This window comes from Megalobrama amblycephala, linkage group LG24 (assembly GCF_018812025.1).
Source record: "Megalobrama amblycephala isolate DHTTF-2021 linkage group LG24, ASM1881202v1, whole genome shotgun sequence".
Taxonomy (NCBI): Eukaryota; Metazoa; Chordata; class Actinopteri; order Cypriniformes; family Xenocyprididae; genus Megalobrama; species Megalobrama amblycephala.
Genome location: NC_063067.1, coordinates 5,846,959 through 5,869,339, shown reverse-complemented (window position 1 = coordinate 5,869,339; position 22,381 = coordinate 5,846,959). Strand labels below are relative to the sequence as shown.

Sequence of the window (22,381 nt, the reverse complement as noted above, 5' to 3'; positions counted from 1 at the left end):
TAATATAATATAATATAATATAATATAAAGGGTTTCAATTTAATAACAATAATATGTTTCTTAATAAAATGTAAACAAATCTTGAGGTAATCTCAGATTTTTCATGCTGCTCTTTTCCATAAAATGAAAATAAAAAGAAACAATTTCTCTTGAGCTCAAAAAAGCACTAAAAATATATCATAAAAGTTGTCCATATAAGCCAAGTGTTTTATTGCAGATCTTCTGAAGTCATATGACAGATCTGGCTGAGAAAGAGACAGAAATTTTCTGTAGTTAAATTGTCATTTGCACTGTCATATATTTAAAATGTTGTGTTGGTTACATGGGACACAAAAACCAATGCTTATGATGTCAAACCTGGTGCAAATTTTCAGCAAATAACAAACTTTGGTCTGTTTTGGCATCAGAAGACTTAGAATATATATCACATGCATAGTATGGATTACTCTTATGATACATTTATAGTGCTTAAAGAGCACCTGGAAAATTCTGCTCCAAATTTCTGCTCCACAAATAAAAAGTCATACAGGTTGAGCAAAAAGAGGATGAGCAAATGATGACAGAATTGTCCTTTTACCCCCTGAGCTTTTTCTTTTAATATACACAGACAGTAAAGCTCAGGTAAATTAGAGGCTTGGGTTGATCTGGTGTGGGTCAGGGGCGTGTGCGTGACCCGCTGAGCCTGAGGACAGTGAGTCACCTGGTTTTAAAGTGCTGACACGCTGTATTTGCTTTTCATGCGGCTCTGGAATTCTCTTTGGGCTGAATTCTGCTGACACAGCAATAAAAAAAAGCACAATAAGTGCAATGAAATAGGTCTACATCAGAATACTAATGAGTTTACATGGCATTTGCCCTCTTAAGTGTGGAAGAGTGGTCCCAAAAATATTTGCATGCTGAAGACACTGAAGAAATGTCATTGCATTAGATAAAATATCAAAGCAAGTGGCTTTTACTTTAAAGTGAAACACACTTTAAAAAAATTCACTTCATTTGTTTAAGTTTGACAATTAAATGTGTGTGACTTTTTTTGTTCAAAATTATGGTTTTCGTGAGAAATTGCATAAATACGTCACTCGCTCATGTGTGTCTCGTCCAGCTACTTTGGTGTGTGTATGTTGTGTAAGTGGAATTAGTATCATGAGTGAGAAAGGTTGACATGGAGCAGCTAAATCTCCAACCGCTTGGGAATCGAAACTCCATCTAAACTGGTTATATCTCTTAAGTCTAGTAGTAAATTTATGAGCAGTAGGACACGCATATTCATCCGCACAGTTACGCAGTGACTTTAAGTGTACAAATCATTTTTGGGCCACTGTTTCAAGGATTAGTTCACTTCAAAATTAAAATGTCCTGATAATTTTCTCACCCCCATGTCATCAAAGCTGTTTAAGTCTTTCTTTCTTCAGTTGAAAAGAATTTAAGGTTTTTGAGGAAAATTTTCCAGGATTTTTCTCCATATAGTGGACTTCACTGGGGTTCAACAGGTTGAAGGTCCAAATGTCAGTTTCAGTGCAGCTTCAAAGAGCTCTACATGATCCCACACGAGGAATAAGAGTCTAATGTAGTGAAACAATCAGTCATTTTCTAAAAAAAACTAAAAAAACAAAATGAATATACTTTTTAACCAAATGCCCGTCTTGCACTGCTCTGTGATGTGCCATGCATTACGTAATCACGTTGGAAAGGTCACGCATGACATAGGGGGAAGTACCGAACAAGTGTTTACAAAGTGAACATGCAAAAACTAAAGAAAGACCTTTACCAAAAAAGATAAAACAATTTTGAAGTTTGAGGAGAAAATGAGATGGAGTCATGCGTGACCTTTCCAACATGATTATGTAATGCGTGGCCCATCACAGAGCAGTGCAAGACAGGCATTTGTGGTTAAAAAGTATATAATTTTTATTATTTTTTTTATTTTTTTTTTTAGAAAATGGCAGATCGTTTCTCTAGATAAGACTCTTATTCCTCATCTGGGATCATGTAGAGCTCTTTGAAGCTGCACTGAAACTGACATTTGGACCTTCAACCCGTTGAACCCCAGTGAAGTCCACTATATGGAGAAAAATCCTGGAATGTTTCCTCAAAAGTCTTAATTTCTTTATGACTGAAGAAAGAAAGACATGAACATCTTGGATGACATGGGGGTGAGTAAATTATCAGGAAATTTTAATTCTGAAGTGAACTAATCCTTTAAGTGTTCAAATAGTTTTTGGGCCACTGTTTAAAACACATTGACGTCTTTCTCTAAATTCATTACCCGGTTTCCTGGTTTCATCTCTCACATCCTGTTTAGCAGTCACACCTGGTCTAGAGGTCATCTGAAGGCCAACAGAACCCATTTCCTGTTTGGGAAAATGAAAAGCAAGCACAAAATGACTGATATGAGCACAGGTTCACTCATTTATAGGGGGTGGACAAGTTGGATTTTGGCTTTTTGAGATCTCATATAAGACTCATTAGCACCCTCTGCCTTCAGCCAAACAGACATGCTCAGAGAGAGAGAGTTATATAACGACTTTTATCTTTTTTTATTATTATTATTATTTTTAAATTAATGCATGCTGTTTTGTATTATCCTTTTATAATATTATTGTTATATATGGAAGCTATAAATGCATTAGCAAATGTGCAAACGTTATTTTTACAACTGTTTTTTCTGTCCTACCACTAATAGCAACAGTAAAAGCCTCCAAACTAACTAACTAAATAAATAAATAAATATCCTCATCACAATAAAACAGTGTTTTCAAACTGTTAAACATAATCAGAAATAAAATATAAATATTAGACAAACAAAAACTTAAAAAATGTACACAAAATTTTTTTTAAAAAGTAAAACTGAAACAGAAATAAATTAATGCTAAATAGAAATATTGAAAAAAAAACTTAAAATAAAAAGTAGCTCATTCAAAATATTAATATATACTATCACTGTATATAAATTACACTAAAACAACACTGCAATAAACTAAACAAATCTTATTTATTATATAGTTTTATTTATTTATTTATTTATTTAACAAATCACTGGCACAACTTTTTTTCTGACTAGTCTTTTTATTTGTTGCGTTAGCGATATTGTGTGCAGATCATCATGCCTATTTTTATAGTGAAAACAAAAGAGAGACAGAAGGAGAAGGACAGGATGAAATGTGCAGAACATTGTGATCTTGGCATAAATGTTCAATGAAGTTCTTCCTACCAGTTGATTGGCTCCAGGCATCATATTGTCATCAAAGACAATGAGAGGTTGAGTCGCCTGGAAACGAATCACATTTAGAGCTCAGTTCAAACTTGTCAATCTGAACTTTCTCACATCTCATGGTTGCATCATAAAACATAATACTGGAAGAGAAACACTAAACAGTTTAAACTAAACACCATCAAACACTTCAGGTGCAAATACTGTAGGAATGTTGCGAGTTTTAGATCACATACCTCAGTTGGTGGCGCTGTAACCACACCTGGCTCCACAAAGCCCGGTCTCAGCGTGGCAGGGAGAGTTTCAGGAAGGAGGTAACCGTTTTTCCGGGCCACGATCAGATGGAAGGCAGTGCAGAACTCTGGGAAAGTGAGAGCGCCGTCCTTGTCAACATCACTCAGCTCCCTGAAGGACATCGAACAAAAATGATTGTTTTGACATATGCAAAGAAACAGTTCATTGCATGTTTGAGCAGATTTTATCATCACCATATATGCGACAGTTCTGGAATCGGAAGCTTCGACTTGGTGAAGAAGTTTTTTGCAACAGTTCCTGAAAGAAAAACCAATGCAAGCTTCAAACTGTCCAAATAAGGTCTTAAATGTAACAGTATGAGATGATATAGGTCTGGGTCTCATCTCTCCCTTACCCACGATGAGAGCGCTGAGGTCAGGCTGGAGACTCCTGAACTGGTTGGTGTAATATTCACGCTGCTCCTCTGTGATCCTCCAGGGGTCGTCTGAGTAATCGACCTCCACTCTCTCCACCAGACGCTCCACAGACGCAACCTGAATGAGAGAAAAGCATGAAGATGTCAATTCCAATTACATATGCCTTTCATTTCTGTTCAAAATGTTATGGAGTTTTCAATTAATAACAGAGAAAGATCTTCTGAATGTATTTTTGAATATAAAAATGAATAAAAAATTTAACTACTTTTAAAAAGTAATTTGCAATGACATGCCATTATGATAGATACAACGATCGACAGACAGATAGAATGATCAATAGAACTAAAGATAGATAGAAGAAGGATAGATAGAATGATAGAATGAAAGATAGAACGATCGATAGAATGATAGATAGATAGCATAATAGAACGACTGACAGAACGATAGATAGATAGATAGATAGAGACAGAATGACAGAACAACAGAACGAATGATAGATAGAATGACAGAATGAAGAATAGATAGAACGAATGATAGAGCAATAGATAGAATGATAGATAGACAGAATGATAGAACGATAGATAGAATGATAGATAGAAAGACTGATAGAACGACAGAACGATAGATAGATAGATAATGACAGAACGACAGAACGAATGATAGAACGAATGATAGATAGAATGATAAAATTAAGGACAGACAGAACGAATGATAGAGCAATAGATAGAATGATAGATAGAATCATAGAACGATAGATAGAATGACTGATAGAATGACTGATAGAACAATAGATAGGACTGACAGAACGACAGAACGAACGATAGAATGAATGATAGAACGAATGACAGAATTAAGGACAGACAGAACGAACGATAGAGCAATAGAATGATAGAACGAATGATAGAGCAAACAATACAACGAAACATAGATAGAACAATAGATAGATAGTTAGATAGAAGATAGAATGAACAATAGAACGAATGATAGAACAGATAGAAAGAGATCGATAGAACGATAGATAGTGATAGATAGAGCGATAGATAGAATGAATGATAGAACAACAGAAGATAGAACAAACAATAGATAAAATGAACAATTGATAGATAGATAGATAGATAGATAGATAGATAGAATGACAGAATGAACAATAAATAGAATGAACGATAGAGTAATAGAATGATAGAACGAGCGATAAATAGAACGAACGATAGAGCGAACAATAGAATGAACGATAGTTCATGAGCGATAGAGCGATAGATAGAGCGATCGATGGATACAATGAATGATAGAACAACAGAAGATAGAACGAACAACAGATAAAATGAACAATTGATAGATAGATAGATATAGACAGAATGACAGAACGATAGAATGAATGAATGATAGATAGAATGACAGAATGAAGGATAGATAGAACGAACGATAGAGCAATAGATAGAATGATAGATAGACAGAATGATAGAATGATAGATAGATAGATAGATAGAAAGACTGATAGAATGACAGAACGATAGATAGATAGATAGATAGATAGATAGATAGATAGATAGATAGATAGATAGATAGATAGATAATGACAGAACGACAGAACGAATGATAGATAGAATGATAAAATTAAGGACAGACAGAACAAATGATAGATAGAATGATAGATAGACAGAATGACAGAACGATAGAACGATAGATAGAATGATATATAGAATCATAGAATGATAGATAGAAAGACTGATAGAATGACTGATAGAACGATAGATAGAAGGACTGATAGAACGACAGAACGATAGAACGAACGATAGAACGAATGATAGATAGAATGATAGAATTAAGGACAGACAGAACGAACGATAGAGCAATAGAATGATAGAACAAATGATAGAGCAAACAATAGAACGAAACATAGATAGAACAATAGATAGATAGTTAAATAGAAGATAGAATGAACGATAGAACGCACGATAGAACAGATAGAAAGAGATCGATAGAACGATAGATAGTGATAGATAGATCATAGAGCGATAGATAAATAATAGATAGAGCGATCGACAGATAGAATGAATGATAGAACAACAGAAAATAGAACAAACAATAGATAAAATGAACAATAGAGCGATAGATAGATAGAATGACAGAACGATAGAATTAATGATAGATAGAATGACAGAATGAACAATAAATAGAACGAACGATAGAGCGAACAATAGAATGAACGATAGTTAGAACAATAGATAGAATGAGCGATAGAATGATAGATAGAGCGATCGATGGATACAATGAATGATAGAACAATAGAAGATAGAACGAACAACAGATAAAATGAACAATAGATAGATAGATAGATAGACAGATCATTCCTGAATTACTGCTCTAAAGTGTTTCCTCATGTAACACTGACACCCAGAGTTCTCTTTGATCTTCCAATCAGATGCAGGAAAGAGGAGTAGGGAGGAAATGCTCACGCGTGTGATGACAGGCTGCTCCGGCTGCGGTTTGAGAGAATAATGACTGGGAGAGGAGTTTTCCTGAGGAACACTGGGACGAGTCGGCACTTTACCGTCATACGCTGTGAACGACAACGAGAAGATGAAAGAGTGAATGTTTCAAGGTCAAGACAGATGACATGACTTTACAGTTGATAGTTTTCTATTACTGTGATCAATGTTTTTGGCATCTCCACATCTGACAGCACTGTAAATGATGCACTTATGAGGATGACAGAGAGAAATGACATTAAACACTATCAGCAGATGCGAGTGAGATAAAAGATGCTCGTTTCAGACTCGGCTGAAACTGAACAAGAGTGAAAGTTTTAAAGAAGACTTAATGGAATAATAAATGGAAAGATATGAAAGAAAAAAGTGATTAAATACTGAACGAGCATGAATTATTCAGTACGAGGTCATTGATTGCCATGATCTTTGATATAACTGCAGTCTGGAAGAATATAAGGGGCCTGACTGCGTTTTGATCTCGTGAATGTTCTTTACATCTGAAGCCCTTCCAGAACATCATTTCTTTTATGTGTAGATTTTAAATAAAGTATTAATGATCCCTGCTGACTGATGAAGAAAGCTGGGCCACATTCAATAACGCTGACGTTACTCTGTTCATGGCCAGAGTTAACAATGAGATAAAAACACTTCCATGCTGAATATCGCAGCGGCGTACATTCACTGCGTTTATCCCTCACTGGGAGCATCTAAAGTTAACATTCACCATCATTTGCTTTAGTTGAGATTATTGAATATCTGTTTATTTGAACACAAATACTGCATTTTTAATAAGCACAATCACATGATAAACAATGATATAATAAAATGATAAACAGGTAGAATGATATAACAATAAACACAGACAGACAGACAGACAGACAGATAGATAGATAGATAGATAGATAGATAGATAGATAGATAGATAGATAGATAGATAGATAGATAGATAGTTTCACAGACAGACAGACGATAGATAGATAGATAGATAGATAGATAGATAGATAGATAGATAGATAGATAGATAGATACTGTATAGACAGATAGATAGATATACTGTATAGACAGACAGATAGATAGATACTGTATAGACAGACAGATAGATAGATACTGTATAGACAGACAGACAGACAGATAGATACTGCATAGACAGATAGATAGATAGATAGATAGATAGATAGATAGATAGATAGATATACTGTATAGACAGACAGATAGATAGATAGATAGATAGATAGATAGATAGATAGATAGATAGATAGATACTGCATAGACAGATAGATAGATAGATATTGTATAGACAGATAGATATACTGTATAGACAGATAGATAGATAGATATACTGTATAGACACAGACAGACAGATAGATAGATAGATAGATAGATAGATAGATAGATAGATAGATAGATAGATAGATATTGTATAGACAGATAGATATACTGTATAGACAGACAGACAGATAGATAGATAGATAGATAGATAGATAGATAGATAGATAGATAGATAGATACTGTATAGACAGACAGACAAACAGACAGACAGATAGATATACTGTATAGACAGCTAGATAGATATACTGTATAGACAGATAGACAGACAGACAGACAGATAGATAGATAGATAGATAGATAGATAGATAGATAGATAGATAGATAGATAGATAGATAGATAGATAGATAGATAGATAGACTGTCCTTATGCACTACCTTCTACTGTGCTGGAGGGGGCGCTATTGTATGTGTGAAAATACAGTCCTCATGGCAATCTGTACTAGATTAATTTTGTATATCAATTAATAAAATTTGCATCAATTGTATATTTTGCATTTTGGCTTAAATTATAATAGATTATAACAGACCATCTCATAACTTCCGGTAACATGTAAAAAAGAGTTTTGTTATAATAAAGAAAAAATAAAAAAGATACAGTGCAAAATTGCTTCACTGTATTTATTTATTTTAAATTTAGAGTGCAAATTGCCAAGAGGGGCAACCAGCAATAAATGAAGCACACTAAGCTTATGTTATTAAATTAAGCAAACCAGTGTGGTTATATATGCAGGCTCAAGGCATTTTCTCAGGAAAGCATGAGAGTGTGTGTCTATATTTCATCAGAACTGCTGGCGAGGGTGTTGTGCTCGACGGGCTGAAGGACTTGTGACTCAACAGGTGTGTGATTAGACGAGCGTGATATCAATACGCCACAGGAGAGCAGCAATTAGCCATGTGCTTTCTGAGGGCAGACAGCAGCTCAAGGCTGAACGCTCACAAACACACACAGCTGTCTGACAACAGAAGGGTGCTGAGCGACGTCTACGGTCACAGTGTGTGAAACACACCGGCTGTGTGATATGCGCTCGTGTTATCCAATAACAGCATCACGGTATGTGTGAGTGTGGAAATATGTTCTCTCAACATTATCAGGGTCAGTAATAAAAACAGTAATATTGTGAAATGTTATTACAATTGTCTATTTTAATATATTTTAAAATGTAATTTATTTCTGTTATGCAAAGCTGAATTTTCAGCATCTTCAGTGTCACATGACCTAGGTTTGTCTGGATGCAGAATGACTGACAGAGACTCTCACCCAATAGCGTGTCTGTTCCGTTTCTCTGTGCACCATATGGGTAGTTGCGATAGGCTGACGGTGAGCGGGGCGGGGAGATGCCGGGTGACCGCGGTGGAGACCACGCCTCCTGTCAGATACAAATACAGAAATAAAGAGTTAAACACAGACTTAAATAGAAAACAAAGCATTTAAAGGGACAGCTAACCCAAAAATGACAATTACACCATGATTTGCTCGCCCTCAAGCCATCCTAGGTGTGCATGACTATCTATTTTCAGACAAACACAATCAGGGATATATTTTTAAAAAATCTCGGCTCTTCCAAGCCTTATAATGGTAGTGAATGTGGGATGCAATTTTGAAGCCCAAAAAAGTGCATCAATCCATCATAAAAATAATCCACACAGCTCCAAGGGATTAATAAAGGCCTTCTGAAGTGAAGCGATGGGTTTTTGTAAGAAAAATATCCATATTTACAACTATATAATCTAAAATAACTAGCTTCCAGCAGACGACCGTACACATACTGTGCAAGTAGACTTGCGCCACAAGAGTAACCCCTGACGTGATGTATGATGTAGGATGTAGGAGTATCGTAAGCTTAGACGCCTCTTGCAATTTAAACAAATAGAGCTTCGCTTAAGAAGGCCTTTATTAACCCCCTGGAGCTGTATGAATTACTTTTACGATGGATGGATTCACTTTTTTTGGGTTTCAAAATAGGGCCCCCCATTCACTACCATTATAAAGCTTGGAAAAGCCAGGATATTTTTAAATATATCTCTGATTGTGTTCGTCTAAAAGAAGATATACCTAGGATGGCTTGTTTTAACGCAGCTTCTCAGTAATAAACAAGAAAATAACAGTATTAATGTTGCAAAGTTCTTTAATTAGGAAACAAATACAATTTCAGCTGTAAAGCAGCTCTAAAAAGACAGTAGCGTCATTATTCAGCTCAGTTTGTTTAATGTTGATTTAACCCTTGTGTATTGTTCAAATTTACTACCTTTCATTATGTTTGTGGATGAAAACCACCATAAATCAAGAATGCATGTTTATATGGTGTCATGGCTTTGCAATCAAAAAATGTCATTATAATGGAAGTCAATGGGGCAAAAACAGCCACGAACAGTAAATGAGGGAGAAAAAATTAAATCTGATGCTGCACAAAAACTAACAATGCATCAAAATGTTGTTACTAATCTTTCACATGTCCAAGACTGTGATAAAAGGTAAAAAAAAATCCAGTCCACAATCACTTTTTATATTGAAAATAAGTCATTTTGTGTGTTTTTTTCCAAAAATCAGTGACATCATTTATAAACTTAGCAATAAAAGACTAAAAATCCTGGATTTTTTTAAAAACATTTAGTAGTTTTGATCAGGACTGAGGTTGATTAACAGATTTATGCAAAAAAAATTGAAAAAAACATTTATCTGATACATTTTTACAGCAGTTTAATTTAGTGGATGCTTTCATCCACGAACATAACGAAAGGGTAGTAAATTTGCCCCCAGTTTATTTTTGAGGTTTTGAAAATTTTCAAAGCATTTTCCCAAAATATGTATCAAAATAAGATGTGCCACCAAAAATCATTCCATTTGCTGAAACACAGAGAAAGTTGTGGCCAAATTAAGACTCAAAAACACCCCGTAGTGAATGAAAACATCCCCAACAACACATAAGGGTTAATTTAGTTCAACAACAGTGTCAATGTTTATTAGTTATGAAGAACTCAATTCAATTATAAAGCAGCTCTTCAGAAGACAATATTTGTGGATTTACGCTAAATTTTATGCATGTATTTACGCTGAGTCCTTATTCAGGTCAAGTCGGAATGATGGATAGATTGCATTTACATTCACTTCAGTTCAGAATAATAATAGTGAAAAGTTAATCAACTTATGAAACAAGCATAATTCAGCTACAAGCAGCTCTACAGAAGGTAATAGTGTCATTATTCAGCTCGAGTCAGTTCAATGTTCATTAACTATGAAGCAAATTGATTCACTTATAAAGAAGCTCAACTGTCATCATCCAGCTCATTTCAGTTCAAGTTTTGCTCTCATCTGGTCAAATGAATATTACTATATACTTAAGTGTCTTTTAAACTCCAAAATGACTTGTAAAGTATCAAAAGCCCAGCTACTGATGCATGTCACTGACCTGTTTGTCCATGCTGGTGTCAGGGTGTCTGAGTACAGGTCTGTCTGCAGGGGGACGAGGGGCGGAGACTGAGCCCAGGATGTGCGGCTGGCTCTCATTGGTTGAAGGGTGATTGGCGTAACGCATCTCAAGCTCATTCGTTATCCCAACAAACACAGGAAGAGGAAGTTCTGTGGAGAAAGATGACACTACCTTCAGAACAGCATACTGATGCTATTTTCACAGTGGTTAAAGGGGACCTATTATGCCCCTTTTCACAAGATGTAAAAGTTTCTGGTGTCCCAGAATGTGTCTGTGAAGTTTCAGCTCAAAATCCCCCACAGATCATTTATTATAGCTTGTCAAATTTGCCTCTATTTGGGTGTGAGCAAAAACACGCCGTTTTTGTGTGTGTCCCTTTAAATGCAAATGAGCTGCTGCTCCCGGACCCCTTTCCAAAAGAGGGCGGAGCTTTAACAGCTCAACAACAACAAAGCTGGAGAATCTCACGCAGCCAAAATGAGGATTGTCAGTAACGGTGTTCAGCCTTACATTGTTCAAACCGGAGTCGACACTGATGGAGAGACTCAGGAAGAAGTTACAACTTTTAGAATGAAACTGGACGTTTCTGAATGGTTAGTGGATAAATTTATGTAGTTGCTGTGGAGTCATGTCATGTCAAGTCGTAATTACTGTAATTATGAGATGACATCATGCATGCAGACTTATGCATTATGCATTATGCACTGCATTGGCAACACTATCAATGGTAAAATGAATTTGCAGGGATCAGATGGTACAGTGGTCACACGGTAAAAGTCAGAGTTTAAAAGTTGTAATTACGAGTTCTACAAGGCCGTAAATGCTTTTTACAAGTCGGAAACTCGTAATCACAGTATTTCCAACATAGCGTGAAGTTGCATCTGTACTTTATTGTTTACGATGAGAGAATTTGCTAAATATTCAGTCAGTGAGATGACAAAAACCCGGTGCTTTCAGCGGTGATCTTAAGGCCTCTGATTGGCCACTGCATTCATAAGCTCAACAGAAACATTTCTGATTGGGTATGATGCTCAACACTGTAAAAAACATGTAAAATCTGATGCAACATATACAGATCTAAATGTAACGCCACAAATTTACACTTTTCTTTCATTTTTACATTTCTCTTTAATCTCGACAGCTGTAATAGATTTAGTTGAATTGTTCGGGAACATTTTTTTGCCTTCTTATCTTAAATTGTGGGGCATTTTTGTTCATTTTGGTGCATTTTTGCCCTAAGCCCTGTTAATTTCCAGCCCTGCTGCTCACTATTTTCTGGGAACAGTGGACTTAAACAGCAAAATAACTTTCTAGTTTTATTTTTTACTTCTAACTGGATTCCATTCGCTCAGTGAAACATGCAGCATAATGAGGGCACGTGACCTAGTGTTCTCTTTCAAGCACAGTCTTTGTGAACCCCAAGAACTCGATTAGCTGGTTTAGATGCGTTAAATTTGAGCTAGAACTGAAAACTTATGATCTAGAAGATCTTCTTTAAAAAGTAAACATAACCTAGCCAGTCATCTCTCTCAAAGGTTCCTCTGAGGTCATCTGGTTTAATCTGTCTTTCCTGTCCACAAACTCGGTCTTTATCCTTCCCTTTCCACGGTAAAAGGACCAGATCATTTGTGGAGTAAACAGAATGTGCATAAGCCGACGTGATCTTCACTGATCAGAGGCTGCTGGACCTGCTGTGTGAGGTCATCTGAGCTCCTCTCTCCGCTGTGAGGGTCTTGCAGGCCCTCGGGTCCCTGAGTAACAGTCTGTACCAGGATTAAAGTCTAATCCAGGCTCCGTTCACCACATTTCAGCCCGGCAGGGTGGCCTGAAGCTGTGTTGAGCTCTGAATTAGCCTAGTGCTCAATATTGCCTTGTTTAAGTAAATAAATTTAGGAAATTAATGTTTTGTCTGTGCTGTGTTTACATTTGAGTTATTTTATGAGCTCAAGCCCAAAAGTTACATAGCAAAATTTTGGATAATATTATTGAAACTAGAAACTCACAGTGCTTGCCCAAGCAAAACTACGATCACTGTGGGAGTTATTAAGGTGTTCAACAGGAAAGGAAACAATGGTGTTTAAAAGGTAAAATAAATTGCTTATTTAACAAATAATTTGCATTATTACTCAACTTTTTGTTATCTGAACAACATGTAACATTTTAAACCAAAAATGTAAATAAATATGTAATTATTTATATTATAAAACAACAAATAATTGTATAAATAATTATTTCTATAAAAATAAAATAATATATAATATTAATTATTATTTTATACTATTTTTATATTAATATTACATATATTAATTACAATATTATTATACATAATATTAATAACTAACAATAAACAATTAATATAATAATTAAATAAATTATAAAAGTTATAGAAATAATATTTATAAATGTATAATAATAATAATAATAATAATAATAACAATAATGCATAAAAACTTTGTATTTTAAAGGATTTATAACTAATCATCATTATGTATATGCAACAAATAATTTTATAAATTATTTTTAGAAATAGTAAAAATATATAAATTATAAACAAACATTAAAAATAACAATAAAAATAATATTAATTAATATTATTATTAGTTAATGCTTATGTTTCTTAGAATAAATAACTAATAACTGGTTATGCAAATGCAACAATCATTTTATAAATGATTACTCTAATAAATAGTAAAATAATGCAAAAAATAACCATAACAATTAAATTATTTAAATAAAATAAAATAATAATAAAAATAACATGTATTATTATTATTATTATTATTATTATTATTAATAATTAGTTATCAGACCTGCATTGGTATCATTCATAAAAAACAATATTGGTTTATCTCTCGTTTTCTATTTTTCATATATTTTCTGTTTTTATTATTTTATTTTCCGACAATGTGAATGGAAGTCACTTAAGTATACCTCTTCTCAAAAAGCTGCACAATTTCAGGTATTATTCATGTCTGTATAGCATAAACGCTGCATGATGAGTTACACGCCAAAGAGACATAACCAATTCTAAAGAAACCCGACACAAAGATGAATTAATAATAGAATGCATGATGATAAGAAAACTATTTCAGAAGCTGAACTATTAATTCATAATTTGTGAGCAAATGTCACGCCACACAAGAAAAAGTTAACTTATAATGTTTAAATACAGAAGGTGAGACAATAAGGGGAGGCAGGAAACGTCCTGTGGTTCAGTTTACACACACAGGCTTATTCTCAGTGTGTTTGGCTCAGCGTGTGGCGCTCTCTCTGCGCAGCGTGACCTCTGTGTGTTATCCCTCTTTAGAGCAAATCCAAGCATGCTAGGCCAAATCCCTGATCGTGTTTTCTTCTCCCTCTGTTCACGGCTGACGACTTACCACCTGCGATGCTTTCCAGACGTACCGGCAAACCCGCCTGTGCCGCAGCCATCAGCTTCAGAGCCACGTAGAACTGCCCGCAGCCAAAGTAACCAAGCCGCTTAGCTCCGCACACCTCTGTTACCTGATATCAAGAGAAAGAGAGAGAGAGAGAGTGATTAATGAAGGGCCATTGAGACTTTAAAACCCCATAACTGTATATAAAACATTTAGTTGAGTGAATTAAGTTTCAATATTTAAAAAGCGTTCATTATATTGTGAAATGGAATTCATGGTTCTATCTTAATGGGTGAAATTGCTATCATAGGAAAATGAAAAGATAATAGCTAAATCCTCATTATTGGCTCTACAGTAGAAAGAATAGCCGGCTGAAGATAAACTGCACTCTGAACAGACTGAACTTCACTATTATCTGTGCTTCTGTAATTGAAAACTCGCATTGTAATGACCGCCGTGAGCGGAGATAAGAAACCGCACGTCCTGCAGGAACTGTGCAACTACAAATACAGACCTTCAGATTAATAACATAAATCACTATGGACAGACAGAGATCTTAAAATCATCTATACACACGATTAAACCAGGTTTGCTGGTTTAAAATGATTTTCCGGCTTGGCCTGCTGAAAACTATCCAAAACCACTTTAAAACTACTTTATTTCCATAATCTGAGCTACATTACAGCTTTTTTAAAGAAATACTTTTATTCAAGAATGCATTAAATTGATCAAAAGTTACATTAATAATGTTACAAAAGCTAAATGATGTTCTGATGTCCTGAAAAAAATGTATCATTTTCCACAAAAATATTAAGCAGCACAGCTGTTTTCAACTCTGATAATAATCAGAAATGTTTCTTGAGCAGCAGATCAGCATATTAGAATGATTTCTGAAGGATCATGTGACACTGAAAACTGGAGTAATGATGCTGAAAATTCAGTTTTGATCACAGGAATAAATTACATTTTACTATATATTCACATAGAAAACAGTGATTTTAAAAGGTAATAATATTTCACAATATTACCATTTTTACTGTATTTTTGATCAAACAAATGCAGCCTTGGTGAGCACAAGAGACTTCTTTCAAAAACATTAAAAAAAAATCTTACCAACCCCAAACCTTTGAATGGTAATGTATTTCTGAGTGAAACACAATATTAAAATGGAAAAATGTAGGGCAGGACTTGAGTTTATCCTGATTGGATGGTAAAAAGTGGGCGTTTCATACTGGAATCAGGTGGTTGTGGATGGGAGGGGTTGCAAATAAAACGGCTTGATGTCAGCAAAAAAGGAAAGTCATTTTAAAGGTGGAACAAGTGATTAGACAAACAAACAAAAACTCACAATAACATCACAATCATGCAGTATAGTGGGTAAATAGGGTCAATTTTAATTCCTGTCATTTTGAATACTTAAATACAAACTCTCAACCTAAGGCTAAATCATCACCGTATCACTATCCTTCAGTACAATGAGACATAAACTAGTGTTTCCTTCTGAGATAAGAGCACACAGTAGCATTAGAGTGATTGTTTTATCACCCCACGCTGCTGAAATCCATCCTTCCGTACTGACATAATCAATAGAGTTCAGCTCTGGGATTCATTGTAAACGTCTTCACAAACACAGGAAAAGATCTGCGCACTTTAAATAGCAGCACATTGTTGTGTGCTGTTAAATATAACAAAAGTCACCGTTGCCCGTGTGAAGAAAAACAGCCTGTTGTGCTGCTCAAGAGAAACTTCTCTTCAAATAAAAGTTTCACTTCAAAACTCTTCAGCAATACTATGGAAGCTTGTTTCCGCCACTGAATAAAAATAAAATGGGTAATTGTGACTTTTTATCTCACAATTCTGACTTTTTTCTTGGAATTGCGTGATATAAACTAGCAACTGCGAGTTAAGTCAGATTTGCATGATATAAAGTCGCAATTGCGAGTTATAAAATCAGAATTGCGAGATATAAACTCAATTGAGTTATAAAGTAAGAATTGCATGATATAAAGTCGCAATTGCGAGTTATCAAGTCAGAATTGTGAGATATAAACTCAATTGCAAGTTATAAAGTCAAAATTGCAAGATATAGTCGCAATTGCGAATGATAAAATCAGAATTGCGAGATATAAACTCATTTGAGTTATAAAGTAAGATTTGCATGATATAAAGTCGCAATTGCGAATTATAAAATCAGAATTGCGAGATATAAACTCAATTGAGTTATAAAGTAAGAATTGCATGATATAACGTTGCAATTACGAGTTATCAAGTCAGAATTGCGAGATATAAACTCAATTGCAAGTTATAAAGTCAGAATTGCAAGATATAGTCGCAATTGCGAATTATAAAATCAGAATTGCGAGATATAAACTCAATTGAGTTATAAAGTAAGATTTGCATGATCTAAAGTCGCAATTGCGAATTATAAAATCAGAATTGCGAGATATAAACTCAATTGAGTTATAAAGTAAGAATTGCATGATATAACGTTGCAATTACGAGTTATCAAGTCAGAATTGCGAGATATAAACTCAATTGCAAGTTATAAAGTCAGAATTGCAAGATATAGTCGCAATTGCGAATTATAAAATCAGAATTACGAGATATAAACTCAATTGAGTTATAAAGTAAGATTTGCATGATCTAAAGTCGCAATTGCGAATTATAAAATCAGAATTGCGAGATATAAACTCAATTGAGTTATAAAGTAAGATTTGGATGATATAAAGTCGCAATTGCGAGTTATCAAGTCAGAATTGTGAGATAAACTCAATTGAGTTATAAAGTAAGAATTGCATGATATAAAGTCGCAATTGCGAGTTATCAAGTCAGAATTGTGAGATATAAACTCAATTGCAAGTTATAAAGTCAGAATTGCAAGATATAGTCGCAATTGCGAATTATAAAGTCAGAAATGCGATATAAAGTCGCAAAAAAAATCAGAATTGTGAGTTTACATCTCGCACTACTGACTTTATACCTCGCAATTGCGACTTTATATCACAAAATTCTTAGTTCAACTCGCAATTGCGACTTTATATCTTGGAATTCTGAGAAAAAAGTCAGAATTGTTAAATAAAAACGTTAGATAAAAAGCAATTATTCTTTTTTTTTTATTTTGTAGCAGAAACAAGCTTCCATACACAACTGAACAAACATACCTACTAAAAAATCATTAAAATTTGTCAATGCAAGCAAGGTCATACTTGTTTTTGAAACTATAATCTCACCTATGACATTCCTTCCACCTTTCCAAACATTATCTGACGAACTTCTCAAACATTGACTCAGCGTTCCTGTTCGACCAGGTGTGATTATTGATTGTGTTCTCCTTCGATTCCTGCAGTGCTGATGGCTCATTACTCAGTGCTGCAGTAAAGGTGGACTTTAGCCAAATATGACTAAAACAACAAGATGTTGTCTGCAGTACTCTCATCTAATCAATCGCAGGAGTGCCGTAGATCAGGCTTTAGATGGGCATTTGTCTCCAAAACACATTTGTAATCATTGCTAAAGGAAGCTGGGACACTGACCTCCCTGCAAACAAATTATGATTATGATGAATTATCTACATTCAGTCGTTTGCATTTGAACTCTGTAATCGAAAATATAAGTTGTGAACAAGTTATGAATGCACCGTTGCATCTTTAAGGCTTATTTTGCAGCATTTTATAAGGTGTATGATCGGTTTTAGGGATGTAAACTCACAGTGTGGATGAAGAGAGTTTGTGTCAAAGACTCAGGATCTATTGAAGAGAACTTATGCGACACAGAAACTCTTACAAAGCTAAAACAAACACTTATTTTTGATCTATTAATGCAAGCGATCTCACTGTTTGAAGCACCTGTCATAGGAAATCAATGCATGCTGTAGTGAAAATTCACACTGCGTCCAAAATCGCGGACTGTCTGAGTAGTTCAAGTTCAAGTTCAAGTTCAATTTTATTTGTATAGCACATTTCCAACAGCCCCCAGGCTGACCAAAGTGCTTTACAGAAGAGCAAGAATATCACACATACATAAAAATAAACCAGAAGAAAATATAAAACCACCTATTTAGAAGTTTAACATATCACGGTAATCAGTACACTAAGGAAAATAAAAAAGAAGTCTGGCAGCAGCATTTTGGACTAGCTGAAGTTGTGCAATTTGAGATTTAGATATACCGCAATATAAGGAATTACAGTAATCTAGACGTGACGTAACAAATGCATGAACAGCCATTTTGAGAGTTTTTGGGGTGAGAAGGTTTTTAATTTTAGACAGTAAACGAAGCTGATAAAAACTGGATCCAATAACAGAGGAGATATGTCTGTCAAATTTTAAATGCTGATCAATAATAATACGGTTCTGCACCCGTGTCGATCTAAAAACGGATAAACTTTCTAGCTCAGGGCTTATACACTGAGAGAGTAGGTACATGAATTGGAATTTACTTTGCGACCAGTAAAAAAGTCCGCTCTATATAGTATAAATATGGGCACGTAATATATTTGCCATGCTGTTACTGTCAGGTGACCTCCCAGCGTCAGTTGCGTCACTTCACTTCCATTCATAACTCCTCTCCCGTGGCCTCATGGGATAGCAAAATGTCCATCGAATGCGCACTTCAGAATCTCGGCGGAAGTAGTAGATCATCTGGGGACATTTTGCCTACTGTTATTTGAGTACTATGTATTCGGACATGCTTCTCTTTTGGCATACTTCATTTTGCATACTATATAGTAGGGAATTATTCGATTTAGGCGTAAGTCTTCTCATAGGATAAGGACAAGCAGTCTCATGAATAATTATGAGACACCAATGAGTCATTGATTTACTATGGTGCAAGAAAACACATCTTGTGACGTTGACACATAGACAAATTTAAACCCAGAACATGAAAATAGCGCAAAAAAAGATTAAAATTAACTAGTTTTCTCTGACAATTAAAACTAACGGATGGTACAAAATTATTGGATTGGGTTAAATGTTTTCCCAACCTGCTGGGAAGTTTTTTTTAACTCAACTATTGTTTAAAAATTACTGTATTGCTTGCTTAAAATGAACCCAGAATATGTTGGAAATTAACATGTATTAATATGTTTAATGAATGAACATTTATTTTAATAAGTTTAATGAATAATTAAACAATAAACATTTCTTAAATTGCTTATTAACAAATGTTCACCTTTTGATTATTATTGTTGCCTCTAGCAATTATGTGTCTGATTTTTAATTTCCAACATATTTTGGGTTCATTTTAAACCAGTCATACAGTGATTTTTAAACAACAAAAATTACTATAACAACCCATTCGCTGGGTTTGTCCATTTTCAACCCAACTTGGGTTGTTTTTAACCCAGCATTTTTAGAGTGTAACAATTACATCTGTGATGTGCAACACACATAAGAAAATTATGTTTAGGGTTTCTTGACCCTTTAAGCACTGCAAACTGAACAAAATACAAGCATGATATTATTGTAAGTTCCCTACATATCTATGAAAGAAATAATGCTTCAGTAATGAGTAAATCTTAACCCATTGTATAGTGCATGTAGGCATGCAAAGGGGCAGAACATTTCCAGATACATTTCTGGAAAATTTACAGTATTTCCGGAAACCTTCCAGGATTTTTGGAAATTTTCGGGAAATTTTGGAAAGTCTCTGGAAATTTAACGAAAATTTTCTGACCCTTTGCATCCCTAATTATATGTGGACTAGATGCAAGGAATTCTGGGGTATGCTTACATGCCTGCTTTCATACGAAATAGGGGATTACATGGATTAGTTTTGAAAAAAACAGACTCTGAATCATATTTTCAGCTACATATGAAGCATTAGGGCATATTTTGGTGGAGAAAGCGGGCAGGCTGGACTCAAACCTCTTTGATAGGTTTAAGTTTATCATCTGAAGAGGTTAAAATCATGAATCTGATTCAATAATCTGCATAATTTAAGTTAGCATGTCTGTAGAGCAAACAGTTTAATACTTTGGGTTCATGAAGAGTAGCTCTGAGCTCCCAGCCGCTGAAGTCAGCTGTTACTGTGACTGATGGAAATAACAATGGCTTTTGACAAGAACCTCACGCGCTCTGAGCGTGACCAAACTCCTCGTCTTGAATTTAAGAGAGAAAGTGTGTGTGTGTGTGTGGTGGCTTAAACTCGGCTTAATCATCTGACCGTCAGTATTACTTAAGCTTGACCTGCATTCTCCTGATCCACACAGAGCAGAGATAATCTTACTCTATACATGTACATAATGGGGGAAGGATAATAAAATAGGTTAGAAACCTCCCCGACCAACCCTCCTTATGTCGGCTTATGGGATGTAGGGATACAAGAGGTCAGCCGACTGCAGTTCCTCTCTGGTCAGGGACACAAAAGATTGCGTCTGCTTTTTTAACACATTCATCTGGCACGTTTCGCTTTCTGACAGGACATGATCATATCGGAAAGACAACTGTGGTATATATACAAATGGAAAAAGCTACCAGAGAGAACTAAAGCTCAACAGCACAATACATTTTCTTGATATCTATAGCCATTTAGCTTCTTCTCAGGTAAATTTGTCTAGTCTGAAAGATACTTAGATGTTTTTACCACATACTTACAGTGAATTTCAAGTGCACATCGAAGTGCAAAACCCAGTAGAAATAGAAGTAATTTTGTCATCACAATTGTAAAATAATAACTACAATGATCTAGTCTATGAAAGCACTTCTAACCAAATAAATTCCTCCAAAACCAGACTTAAGAGGTCTCGTCTATAGACCAACCATTGATTAAATAAATTTATGTGGACGGGAAGCTGCATTAAAACCCACTTCTGTACAACCGGATCAAACTTAGATCATGTACCGTCTGTTTCCTCCATCTGGGGTTGGGAAGAGATTACACAGCGTCAGAAAACAAACATGCACATGCCAAAACAGTTTGTGTCCCCCTGGCAACAGACATCACTGCACATGACACGCCCGTTAAATTATTATTTCTGCCGCAAAATGATGTTTATTATGTTAGCCTGTTAAATAAATCCTCAGTGTGAAACTGCTGCAACAGGGCTTACAACAGCCAGGGTTGTGCACCATTCAGAACTGAACTGAAAACGCCTTTAAAGTCCAATTCAATCCATAAATTTGAATCCCTAAATTTGAATACATAAGTTTGAATATATTTATTCATTCATTTATTCAGTTCACAAGGAATTTGTTTAAACGTTTTGATAGTAAAAAAAGTTTGAAGATGACTAAATGCCACAGGGGATTGTGGAAAGCAGCATTTAATCAACCAGATGACAGTGCCTGCACCTACAGCAGCTGTCGAACAGGTTGGTCTGGTTCGGAGACGGATGACTGCATTTGAGGAAGGAACTTTGTGCGTGTTTGTGTTATGGGAATTCCAGAAGCTGTGCTGAAATGAAGTATGAAAGCACACTGCAACTGTTTACAGACATTAAAAAAAATATCAAACCATTACTAGAATTACACCATTGCTACACTGTCCTAAAAAGTTTCCTGGTGAGTGACAAATGCATTCTATATCCCTTATTCCTACAATCTAAAAAGTCTCTTAGGGTGTGTTCACACTTGGCAGGTTTGGTCAGATTAAAAGGTTTATTTTTGAAGTGTGAACGCTGCCATCTGAACCTCAGTGTGCACCAGACATGCAAACCGAGACCAACCTTTTCAGGGGGTCTTGGTCCACTTCCAAACAAACTCTGGTGTGGTTCAACTGAAACGTGAATGCAACACAGACCAAAGAGACATATAAACAAACCAAAAACAGGATGTCACAAGATACGACTCTAAAAATGGCAGAATGCTCTAGCATACCTGGTTCTTCTCATCATAGGAGTTTCGTTTCCCATTATAGTTCGGTTGTAGCAGATTTTCTATT

At 35.1% G+C, this 22,381-nt stretch overlaps 1 protein-coding gene across 12 annotated transcripts in view; it reads right to left on the bottom strand.

Moving 5' to 3' along the window:
- reps2 (RALBP1 associated Eps domain containing 2) overlaps window positions 1-22,381 on the bottom strand; it is a 91,971-nt gene that overhangs the window by 25,200 nt on the left and 44,390 nt on the right. For all 12 annotated transcript variants that reach the window (XM_048177158.1, XM_048177153.1, XM_048177152.1 and 9 more), the window contains 10 exons: window positions 14,506-14,629; window positions 11,105-11,274; window positions 8,956-9,064; window positions 6,336-6,439; window positions 3,858-3,996; window positions 3,697-3,760; window positions 3,445-3,613; window positions 3,209-3,265; window positions 2,264-2,348; window positions 701-769 (listed from right to left, as the gene is read on the bottom strand). In XM_048177158.1, coding sequence (XP_048033115.1) covers window positions 701-769; window positions 2,264-2,348; window positions 3,209-3,265; window positions 3,445-3,613; window positions 3,697-3,760; window positions 3,858-3,996; window positions 6,336-6,439; window positions 8,956-9,064; window positions 11,105-11,274; window positions 14,506-14,557 — 1,018 coding nt within the window. In that variant the 5' untranslated portion in view covers window positions 14,558-14,629. The remainder of the gene's footprint in view (window positions 1-700; window positions 770-2,263; window positions 2,349-3,208; window positions 3,266-3,444; window positions 3,614-3,696; window positions 3,761-3,857; window positions 3,997-6,335; window positions 6,440-8,955; window positions 9,065-11,104; window positions 11,275-14,505; window positions 14,630-22,381) is intronic.